This window comes from Stegodyphus dumicola, chromosome 2 (assembly GCF_044657685.1).
Source record: "Stegodyphus dumicola isolate Sdum_Otavi_A_Nest chromosome 2, ASM4465768v1".
In the NCBI taxonomy this organism is placed as follows: domain Eukaryota; kingdom Metazoa; phylum Arthropoda; class Arachnida; order Araneae; family Eresidae; genus Stegodyphus; species Stegodyphus dumicola.
In genome coordinates this window covers 115356161-115368921 of record NC_140769.1, presented here as the reverse complement: position 1 = coordinate 115368921, position 12761 = coordinate 115356161, and the positions used below count along the sequence as shown (strand labels likewise).

The following is a 12761-nucleotide window of genomic DNA, read 5'->3' as shown; positions in this document are numbered from 1 at the left end:
CCCATTCTTTGAACACATTTTGATAATCATCGAAAAATTTACTACATCTGAGTTTATAGATCATCTTTTGATACCTTTTCCAGGATAATTCTTTATTATCGGTTAAATGTGTCGTATCACATTTCCACGGAAGTTCTACTTCATATCTTCCATTTGGAAGAATTTTCATTTTGTTCTCAAATTCAGATAAATTAAAACTTTCATTCATTTTAACAGTTTCGTTTGGAGCGCATATTCCTATTTTTTCAAGTTCCCATAACTCATTCAGAGGAATTCTCCTGACATGCATTGAAAATGTTTTCAAAATATTATCCTTTTCACCCGAATTTCGTTTGCCAAATACCGTCCACCCAAGTTTCGTTTCGACAGCCGTTACCCCGGACTGTAATTCAATAGAATTTCCCGTCAATAACTTTCCTATAACATCTGCTCCGATTAAAAGGTTAATTTCAATTTCCTTTCGCAATGGATCCGAAAATTCGATTTCTTTTTCTTTTAATTCATTCAAAATCTCTTTATCCTTAACCTTAGGAATAAAACCGCAAATCTTTTTTTCCGATAATGCCTCAAAACTACATGCGAATGTTCCTTTTAAATTGCTGACCTCGACCGAAAACACTTCATGTTGTTTAGGTTTCGTTTCGTCCCCCCCAAACAGTGCATGTATAACTGTCTCCTCCCGAAGTGGAGATGCTTTAAGCTGACTCATCATATTTTCACTAACGTAGCTACTTTGGCTTCCACTATCAATTATGCAGCGAATAATTTTCTCGCGACCTTGACACCGAATTCGAACGCAAAGCGTTTGCAAAAATACAGTTTCGCTTCTGCTACAGTTAGAAAGAGAACTCTCTTTTGAAACATTTATCTGATCATTATTTTTTAGCTTTTGATTACACATTACATCAAAATGATTACAACTTTTGCAAATAGAACAACTTAACTTACCTTTGAAAGGACAAAATTTACTAATATGACTCGCTCTTTTCAGACAAGAAAAACAAGCACCTTTTTTCAACAACAATTGTTGTTTTTCAGCTAAAGTCATTTTTTTTGCAGAGTAACATTTTTCACTAAAATGTTTCTTTTCACAAAAATTACAGTTCGGAACACTCTTACCTGAATTCTCAAGACTTACTAGAGCTGATGCTGCTACGGGATCATTTTGCTTTACCTGTTCGTGGTTATAATCTTTCTTTCGATGGTTCTGTTGGGAAGCGAAACCAGTTCTTGCGAGGAGAACCCTCTCTTCCCCCTTAACTTCCTGTTTTAAGAAATTCATTAAATATTTCAAAGATCGATTCCCTTTAGTTTCAATGGAGTCGTGATTTCTGCTTCTTTCCCATGCCATCAGTACTTCTTCTGGTAAGCAACTTTCCACTAAGGGGGTCAAAAAATCCCCATATTTTTCTTGGGTTCTTCCCAAACTTTCCAACGCTCGCAATTTTCCTTCTAGTTCATCATACAGGGAGGGTAGATCCGTTTTTGCTCTTCCGGTTACAGCGTTCTTCATCACTAGGCTTAACAAGTCTCTCACATAGATTTGCACAAGTAAATCTTCGCGTCCAAAGCGCTCTTTTAGTTGTTCGATGGCTTTAGGATAATTAGCTGCCGTTGCCGGGAAGCTAAGGACTAGGCGTTCTGCTTTCGATTTGGGTTCCATGGCCTGCAATAAATACTGCATTTTATCTTCATCGGCGATACTTTTGTCATCGTGGATTTTCTGGAACTGACTCCAAAAAGTCAGGTAATCTTTAGCTTCACCACTGAATTTTTTAAGCTCAATTTTAGGCAATTTAAATTTCCTAGATTCGGAATTATTTGAAGGAGAAGAGGCTTGTATTTCCGCATCTATTTGAGCACACTGTTCTAGAAACTTATCTCGATAATTCTCCGCTTCTTGAAAATCATCACTAAATAATTTTTCTCCATCTTCAGTCTGCAGAATTTGCTGCGATATAGCACTCTGGCATACGTCAAGTCTCTGGAATTTATCACAAAGTTGACACTTCAAAATCGAAAGTATTTTCAAATCTCTTACTTCTTTAGTTAATTCACTTTCGGTTTTCCTTGAGGTTTGCGAAAACGCAATTCTAAGTCCTTTTCTTTGAGCCTTTAAAGCGATCAAATCCATCTTCAAAGTATATTCAAAATCGAAATTCAATAACAAAAGTTCAATCGGAAAATTCTAATTCAAAGCACCCGGTCCCACCGAGGGTACCACTATGTTACGAAGAACACAGAAAATATATAAATCAAATATATTTAAAACAGTTCGTTCAGTTGCGGGCCTGCCTCTACCCGAGGCTGGGTGCATTATGAATAAAGACAAAAAAATTCTTAATAAATCATTCTTTATTTCCATCAAAACAGTATCACTCTTCCGAGCTCAGCTTTCGTTCGTCCACACGTAAAACATTCGAAAAAAAAAACTCAGCACGCAGGCTGACGTCACAAGCAGCAGCGCCTCGCGCCGGTTATTACTTCAGTTCATTTCACAACAATGATCGATGTGCACATGGGCAAAGCCAATGCTGTGCGCGATGCCGAGTTTGTACAATTCTGGGATGTTTTTTTAAGTGAAAATAGATCGATGTGTACATGTTTTTAAGAAAGGCGTGTCCAAGCATAAGAGAAGTAAACACAGCATCGACTGATGCAGCCTATTCTGCGATTTAGCCATTATTTTTTCCACATTGGCAGTTAAGTACTATTTTTCCTAAAGTATCCATTTTATTCCCAGAGAATGTAACTAATCTTTTAATTTCAGACTTCTGTATCAGAATATTTAGCAATTTCACTTTGCTTTTAGAAATAACATTGCACATTGCTTCAGTATCCAACTTCAAATTTTACTTTTATTTACATTAACGTCAACAGTGCATTTCTCTTCCTTGTTATTTGAATTAAGGTTTAATGTGCCGACATAAAATTCTAATTCTTCCTCACAGTTATGATTTATTAATTTAATTTTTCTATCTTTTTTGTTTACCCTGACTGCTTCATTTTTTATTATATAGCTTTTACACCGATTCGCGTAGACACAGATGACACAGAAAAGTATTAAAAATCTGAAATTCTAGTCCTCCCCCCCATTCTGATGAACGTGGAGAATGCATTCATCAGCAGTTTGCAATAATGGAAGAAAGATTCAAAGGGAAGTTGTATCCAGTGACACTGACTAATTTCTGTAGAAGCATTGGAAATGATGAGGCACAAGTTAGTTGCAAATGACGAGCTAAAAAGTGCAGATATTTTCAGTCTTTACATATGCATTGTTTTTTTATCCAAGCATGTATTAAAGTTTCGTTATTGTATATTGCATACAAGAAAATTGTTTTAGTAGGAAAAATATTGACTTTTAAATTTTACCATAGGTTCTAAACAAAAGCCAATCATTTCTTAATTTCAGTTATGCCAAATTGTCAAATTATGAGCAAAATATTGCTTATGAGGGTTCAAAAATAACGGGAATTTTGCTGTATTTTCTAATCAACACCCTTTTAGGAAAGAAAATGTATACGGTACAAAGTCCTTAATCCGGATTCGTCGGGACTTCGGCGATTCCGGATTAGGGGTTTTTCCGGATTATAGATCATCAATTTAAATCTGGTAAGATGGCATGCAGAAATTATAAAATTAAAAATATGAAACATAATTTATGAAATAAAGAGCAATTATGATCTAAAGGGTATTAAAATTTACAAAAAAAAAAAGCTTAATATTTATTTTTTACTTTATTAAACATTTCTTTTAATGTAAGTTGTTTAAGTTGCTTCGTTTTTTTTTGTGCTAATACTTTCTCTTTAATTCTATAAACAGACATAATTTCTTCTTCAGTTTCACTGTTCAAGTCCTGTAATTGCTGTGTCAAGAATACTGACTAACTTGTCAATCGAAATTTTTTCGTTTTCAATAACCTCTCTGTCACTTTCTTCACTATCGGAAGCGGTACATCGAAACATGCTTTCGCTTTGTAGATCCTTTGGCAGCTCCAGAATCGGAAACTCTTTTTGACATAATCGAAAGTACAAGCTTACTTTTTATAAAATTGCTCTAACAGTCTGCAAAAAATAATAAGCCGGATCCAATTAAAAGATTAAGGAACAACGCAATCTGCAACATTAACTGAAATAGATAATTAGATAATTTTAGCCTAGCTTATACCGTCCGTTATACACTAAAACTCATGCGTTTATGCTTGCGCAGAAAGTTTGTAGCTTTGAGGTCCGGATTATATATCAATCCGGATTATGGACGTCCGGATTAAAGACTTTGTACTGTATTCAGAAGATGAAATTTAGTAAGAAAAAGCTTGTTTCATCTTTGTCACAAAAAATTAAAATTTGTTGAACAGTGTGATAATACATTATTTTCTTTAAGGGCGATTTCTGTATACTTTTTCATTTCGATTTTAAATTTTCAAATTTATTCTGTAAATGATCTGACTGAGTTCAAGACTGGCTTTATTTTTTGCCTGAGTAAATGATGGGAAGGGAATTGTAATTTATTCAATATTATATTTTTCTCATCATTCAAGATAATTAAGCTATCCATAAATATTTTGCACTACCATTTCATCAATAAGGTAATTAGGATATTAATTTGAAGTGAAAAGTTCCTGTGTCAGTTGTTTGCTGCCTTGAATAAAGAACCTAAATTATATATATGTATATATATATTTTCAGTTGATGAATAGTTAATGAGCTGTATTGCTGTAAAGAAATTTTCTTCTTCAGAATAATAAATTTTGGAACTTATAAATTTTAGGTAAAAAAAGGTCTTTTGGATCGTCTCAAGGAGGGCGTTGTTATAGGTGATGGTGGATTTGTGTTTTCATTAGAAAAACGAGGTTATGTCAAAGCAGGACCTTGGACTCCAGAGGCAGCTGTTGAACACCCAGATGCTGGTAAATATTAAATGTGTATTAATTTACATTTTCACTGAGGAAATAATTTACCATTTATTCTTTTATAACTAAATTCATTTCATAAAATCATTATTGCAAATTTTGAAGTAATTCATTCAAGAGGGTAAAATGATATGATTGCTGCGAGATTAAAAAAATTTTCTAGAATAAGATTTTCATTGAGCAAAAAATGTAAATGTAATTTTTAAATTAATAGTGTACAATTAATTATTTGTTAACATTAGGAGGAATTATGCCAGTTGGTTAATCCTATTTCAGTAACTTTATAACAGCAACAAACAAACAAAATCTGCAAAGGTTCAGATTTTAATGTTTCCCAAAAGATTCACTTTCCCCATGATGTCAGCCTCTTTGGTTAACTCTCTGACTGCTCCGTTTTCTAGTCAAATTGCTTAAAAAATTACATACTTTTTATACATGAAGAGGCGGGGGGAAACCAATTCACAAAGTTTACGCAACTATATGAAATTTAGTGGACGACCTGCCTCATCTATTGACCAAAACTGATTTAAACTCTAAATACTGCACAAAATGCATTACTGAGGCTTAAACATTGAAACAACAGGATATGCTTTTAAATAGGGGAAACAAACTCATGCATGCATATATCACTGAATAAGAAAATTTTGCTACAGTTATGTTGTTTATGGAAATCTTGGGATAAACAGTGAGAGGTTGACATTGTGGCATCTTTTTATTTCAATCAAAAATGATTTGAGGAGCAGTTGAAGTTTGAAACTGATAACACTTTCAGACTAATAATTTTGAAATCGGCAGAAACAGCTATAGAAAGTAGTCCTTGACTTTAAAGGCAAATGTTAGTTAATTTAGATAATTTTACATCATGAGAATAAAGTTCAACGTACCTTTTTTCCCTAAATGATAATTATCTATTGAATAAATAGGTACTTTAATATTTGAGTGCATTTTATAAAATAAATATATACTTTGATGTGTGTGCATTTTATCAGATAAATATATACTTTGATGTGTGTGCATTTTATCATCTGTTGCTTCTGGATAGTTATGCAAATTGAAATACAGCTAATCTTTTGGGTTATAGTTATTACAGTTCTAGTTTTTTTTTTTCTTTTAAGATTTATGAAACCAGTTTACACTGATTTAAAATTTTTCATATCACTTTACATCTCCAATGTATGGATCATCTCTCATTATACAGACCTGGTAAAATTGCCAGTGTGTCTGTTGTGTGACCAAGTTAACATAATTGTTGGTAACTTTTAGGTTTCCTAGGATCGTAATGATAATGCATACTTTTGAGATTTTATTAAGTTACCCAGCAGAGACTAATGGCCCAAAAGTCGAGGTCTAGTGAAAGATTAAAAAAAAAACTGGACCTTTCTTTCAGCATATGTATCTGGAAAATACATTTCTATGATTCAGCATATGGAGGAAAGTAACCATGCCAAATGAAAGGTTAAATTCAGTTGAAATAGCAGCCTGCCATCTAATGTTAGATCATAGACAGATCTTCCGTACAGTGTAGTGTTTGTTTATTGCTTGAAGGGGAAAATGCAACAGCTTAATTAATTTCTAATAGTTTGTCTGTATGTATTTGGCTAATTGAAAAGTAATAAAATTTTGAAAGCATTTATAAAAGAAACGTGATTTGGTCACAAAAAAGTCCACAAGACTCATTTCAGACTGTGAGTATTGCAGGAAGTGTTCTAAAGATTAAACAAATGATAATCTGTCACAGCAGTGTCTGATGAATAAGGTTGTAGGATGAAACTTTGTGTCCTATTTCTTTGATCATCTACTAGGTTATTCATATTGCATGTGGTTTTGTTTGGTTATGCAATAAGATGTGCCTTTTCTATTAATCAGTCTGGGATGCTGATTAAATTATCGTATAACATACTATCACATCTCTTGATGGTCAGCATTCCCTTTTATCACAATAAAAAATGGCAAGTGTGGTGTATTTTATATATGTTGGGTATGTGCTCAGTGATGATTACAAGATGTACACAAACATCGTTTATTCTACATTGCTTATCTACTGTTATATATTACAGTTATGATTAAAGATAATAATAGATACAGTTACAGTTACATATATAACATCTCCCTTTTTTATAAAAAAATAATAATAGTAATAAAATTAAACATATTCTTTTAAATAATAAGGTTTCTTAACAGTCCTACCAGATTGAGTAACGTAGTTATGTCCATTTGAAAAATTTGATGATACTATACCTCTTTCACTATTTGGTGACACAACAATTCTGTTAGGTTTTGAAGGACTTACAGGCACATCTAAATTTGTAGTGCTCCTACTATTTTCATGTATCTCGGGTTCATCTATAACTTCATTCTCATAGTTGTTTTGTATTGCAAACTCTTCCTGATTAGTTCCTTTAAGAAGGTCTCTTCTGTTCCGTTCTACAATTCTTCCATCTGTTCTCATAATCCTATATGAACGTGATCTTTCTGTTTCTTCTATAATTTTTCCTCTTTTATTTAGTTTTTTCCCTTTCTCTTTTATGTAAACATGATCTCCTATTTTCATTGGTTTTAATGGTCTTGCATTTCTATCATAATAGCTTTTTTTGTAAGGTTTGTCTTTTCAGTAAATGTTGTTTATGGTCTTCATATCGTTTAGCTTGGACGAAATTCTCTTATCTAGGCATCAATCCATTTACTTTTCTTCCAAACATCAATTCTGAAGGTGACTTAATTTCATCTGAAATAGGAGAGTTACGATATTCCAGTAATACTAAATATGGATCCTTGTTGTCAACTACAGCTTTTTCTAACATTCGCTTGACAGTTTGAATCTGTCTTTCAACCATTCCATTAGACTGTGGGTAATTTGGACTTGAAGTTCTGGTTTCAAAATTTCATCTTCTTGAAAAATCTTTAAATTTTCTGCAATTATATTGTGGACCATTATCCAAATATACTATTTTCGGAATACCATGTCTTGCAAAAATTGATTTCAATTGCTTTATCACTGCTACACTTGACATATCTTCCAAATGTCCAATTTCAACATATTTGCTAAAATAATCTATTACTATTAGATAATCCCTTCCTTAAAAGTAAAAGAGATGTATTCCTACTACTTCCCATGGACCATTAGGTATTTTAGATATCATTGGTTCTTTTTGTAAACTTAAACTGTTTGACAATTCAGTACCAAATCTTCAATTTCTTTTGACATTCCTGGCCAACATAATATTTCTCTTGCTTTGATCTTGCATTTTACTACTACTAAGTAACCATAATGAATTCTGCTTAACATATCTTTTCGTAAACTTCTTGGTACAACAACACAGGAACTTTTAAACATTAATCCATTTGCTTCTGATAGTTCTTCTCTGAAGTTAAAATATGGTTTTGCCAGTTCTGGAACCATACAGTTTTCATCTGGCCATCCAGTTTTAATTAATTTTCTTAAAACTTGTAGTTCTTCAACTTTTTCTGTTTCCAGTTGAAAAACTTCCATTTTACCATTAGAAATTGGTATACATTCTACAACTAATCCAACATGAGCTTCTATGTCTCCCTCAAAGAAATCAGATCCTTTATCAGTGAATGGTCTTGATAATGCATCCGCTATAAAAAGTTCTTTTCCTGGTTTATATTTTATCTCAAACTGATATGGCTGTAATCTTATACGCATTCTTTGTAGTCTTACAGGGTATTTATTTAATGGCTTTTTGAAAATTGATTCCAGTGGTTTATGGTCACTTTCCACAGTAATATCTTTTCCAAATATATACTGGTGAAATTTCTCACACGCAAATACAAATAGCTAAAGTTTCCTTTTCAATTTGAGCATAATTCTTCTGTGTATCTGTTAATGCTTTAGATGCATATGTTACTGGTAAATTATTCTGAAGTAAGACTGCTCCTAGTCCTTCTTGAGATGCATCTACAGGTAAAACTACTGGCATCTTTATATCATAATACTGTAAAACTGGTTTATTTACTAAGACATCTTTTAGTCTTCTAAATGCTTTTTCATGTGTTGCATTCCAGTTCCAGATAACTTGTTTTTTCAACAAATCTTTTAAACATGATGTCAATTCTGATACATTAGGTATAAATCTAGAAACATATGTAATCATTCCTGGGAAAGTTTCTAATTCTTTCACATTTTTTGGTGGTTTTATATCTAGAATAGCCTTAATTTTGTCTTCATCTGGTTTTAAACATCTTTAGAAAATATGTCCCATATATTTCCTGGTTTTAAACCATCTTTAGAAAATATATGTCCCATATATTTCACTTCATACAGCCCAAATTTACATTTATTTAAATTAAATTTAACATTATTTTCTCTGGCTCTGTCCAACAACTTCTTTAATCTTAAATCATGTTCTTTTTTATCTTTACCCCAAACTAATAAGTCATCTATATATATTTGAACTCCTTCTAAATCACTAAAAATTTCAGAAAAACTTCTGTGGAAAACTTCTGGTGATGAACTCAGTCCATATGGCAACCTCAAAAAACAATATCTACCAAACGGAGTGTTAAATGTTGTAAATTCACAACTTGAATCTGACAGTTTAATTTGCCAAAATGCTTTGTTTGCATCTAAAATACTAAAGACCTTTGCATTTGTCATTTGAGATGAAATTTCTTCAAAGGTTGGTATGTGATAATGTTCTCTCAGTATATTTTGGTTAAGGTGCTGAGGATCTAAACACACTCTTAAATTTCCATCTTTTTTCCTTACTACCACTAATGAATTCACGAATTTTGTTGGTTGGTTAACTTTCTTTATAATACCATCTTTTTCCATTCTTGCTAATTCCTTTTTTAATGGATTTAATAAGCTAAGTGGAATTTTCCTACAGGGTTCTATTTTACCAACAGCTCCTGGTTTTAATTTAATATGATATGTATATCCAGTTAAATTCCCAGTTCCTTTAAACAAATCTTGGTATCCTTTTAAAGATTCTGGTAACTTTTCATTGAAATCAGGATTTACTGTAAAAATCCTTTGTATTAGGTTTAATTATTGCAATGTAGGTAAACCTAAAATAGCTGGAACAGTTTTATCACATGCTACGACTTGAAATTCTACTTCATCCTTGTCCCCTCTCAATGTTTCACATAATAATTTACATTTTCCGACTACATCAATTGCAGTACCATTGTAATTATTCAAAGTGACTTTTGATTTAGTCAAACATTTATCTCTTAAATTTAATTGTTTAAATTTAGGCAATGGTAGCACATTACACTGAGCTCCAGTATCCAACTTAACAAATAAATATTTAGATATGTTTACTTTTAGTTTTTCAAACCATTCTGTTTTATTTTTAGAAAATGGATTTATATCTTCTACTGACCCTAAAATATATTCATTACCATTATTATAACTCATGATCTAAATTATTCTGTACAACATTAACATTTTTATAAGTGCACATTTTAGAAAAGTGATTTTTCTTTTTACAGTACAAGCAAATCTTATTATAAGCAGGACAATTGTATAATTTATGAAAAGTTCCACATTTTCTACATGGTTTTGGATTATTGTACTTATTTCCTTGATAGTTTGAAGAAGATTTAGTACTTTGTTGCTTTTGTTTTACATGATAGTCTTTCTTACAAGGCTGACTTTTTTCCTCTGAAGGTCGAAATTTATTACGTTTGATAGCTTCTATTTTATTTTTTTTAGTTAAAGTTTTCAGCTGAAGTTCTGCTAATTTAGAAGCTTTACACATTTTAATACATTTCTCTAATGTTTACTGATCTTCCCTTAATAATCTATCTTTGAGATTTTTATTTAGAATTCCACTTACTATTCTATCCGTTATTAAACTATCTTTTAATTCTCCAAATCCACAGTTGCTACTTAATTTCTTTAAATCGGTTAAGAAATCATCAAACGATTCACCTACATGTTATGTTCCACAGAAAAATATATGTCTATCAACACTTTCATTTCCTTTCGGTATGCAAAAATTTTGGAAAGGTTCAATTACTTTGTCAACATCCTTCTTATCTTCTTCACTTAAGTTAAAAGTATTAAAATTTTCAAGTGCTTCTTCACCAACAAAGTGCAATAAAATAGCTTCTTTAATTTCAGGTGATTTAGTAATACCACCAGACACTAACATATAAATTTGGAATTTGGTTTCCATTTCTTCCAATTTTCGCTTAAATTACCTTCGAAATTTAGATTACTTGGTGGCTTTATTCCATCCATATTTAATTTAGGACTTTAAATAGTTTACATATAGGTATTTTTAGCCACTTCCAATAAAAATAAACAACGCACTTACCAGGATATAAGTTTGGATTTCACAGTAAACAACTTTCCATCATGTTTTTGTTTAGAATATCTTTACCCAGGCTGCATGGCTCTTCAGGGCTGGCCATGTGTTGTATTTTATATATGTTGGGTATGTCCTTAGTGCTGATTACAAGATGTACACAAACATCGTTTATTCTACATTGCTTATCTACTATTCTATATTACAGTTATGATTAAAGATAATAATAGATACAGTTACATATATAATAGCAAGTAGTTTTATTATATCTCTTAATTAAAGCAATTCTCTTTCATATATGTTGATAGCTGTCATTTTGTTTTTGTGATCATATGTCATCACTGAATATGTGTGGTGTATTATATACAAAATTTATATGAAAACTAATTTTAATTTCCAGATTTCTGTGTTCTTTTATTTACACTGTATTTTAAATAACTACTGTTATTACAGGTAATACTTGATTTTCACGGCCCCTGCAATAAAATGCCAAATTATGTAAAAAAAGTACTTTCACTTTTGACTTCTATTTGCTGAATTTCTCGAATCATGTAATATCATAATAGTGTTTTTTCATTATAAATATGGTAATGAAATACAATTTTTAATTTACCAAGCAGTGAGGAAGATGCCTTATTTTTTTCCCAGGAAAAAGGTATATCACCTAGTAACTGAATTTGCATAAATGGCCACAAAAGGAAACTACATATAAAGGGAATTATGTGGAGGTACAATGTATAAAGAGCATTTGATCTGACAAGTAATTTAGTGTTTTCAGAATACCATTTCTAACAGCACTGCATTTCATCTATTAGGCAGAGGAACTAACATCACATATGGTGTGATAAACAGCTCAACATCTGTTGAAATATCACAGCTGACTGGAACAGTTTTATGAGAGAGGCCTTGTTCTTTAGATTTACTTTAATAACTTAGTTAATTATCTTCGTAGTAAAACTTGTGTGCAAGCATGCTATTTCAGTAACATATAGGTAGGGTAGATAGAAAAAATAGTCAAAGTTTAATAAGGGATAGAAAGTTTAATAAGGGAGTCAAAGTTTAATAAGGGATAGAATAGTAGATAGAAAAAAAAGTACTAGAAAAATAGTCAAAATTAACAAGAGTTTGTTCATGTGGCAGCATACTTCCACAATAGTAGATATTCAGTGGATTATGCCATGAAAGTGGCGAATGCTTTCTTGTTCAGATTCTGCACCGTGAAGCAAGCACACTTATATGAGTGATTGTAGACCATGTAGTGGAAGCATTGACAATATATTCAAATTGTTGGTGAGCCTATAAAAACACATGAGCTTGAAAAGGCCAGTTAGAGCCATTTAATTGTGAACCACACATTTAATTTTGCTGATCCAACAGTGGGTACTCCAAAAATGTGGAGAAATTATGGGGCTCTATTAAATAGTGAAACAAAATATATAGGGGTACAGCTCAACATTGTATAGAGTCGTGTCATTCTGCATTCATATGGTAGAAATCCTTTGGAAAGATAAGTATTTTGATCTATTTTAAAAGTAATAGCAGAGATGTGGCAGCCACAAATTATGCACAAG

The 12761-nt window shown here is 31.8% G+C and overlaps 1 protein-coding gene across 1 annotated transcript in view; it reads left to right on the top strand.

The window, feature by feature from the left end:
* The window catches only part of LOC118188532 (betaine--homocysteine S-methyltransferase 1-like), an 80177-nt gene that overhangs the window by 30565 nt on the left and 36851 nt on the right, over window positions 1–12761 (top strand). Inside the window, exon 2 of the mRNA XM_035358985.2 lies at window positions 4771–4909. Coding sequence (XP_035214876.2) covers window positions 4771–4909 — 139 coding nt within the window. The remainder of the gene's footprint in view (window positions 1–4770; window positions 4910–12761) is intronic.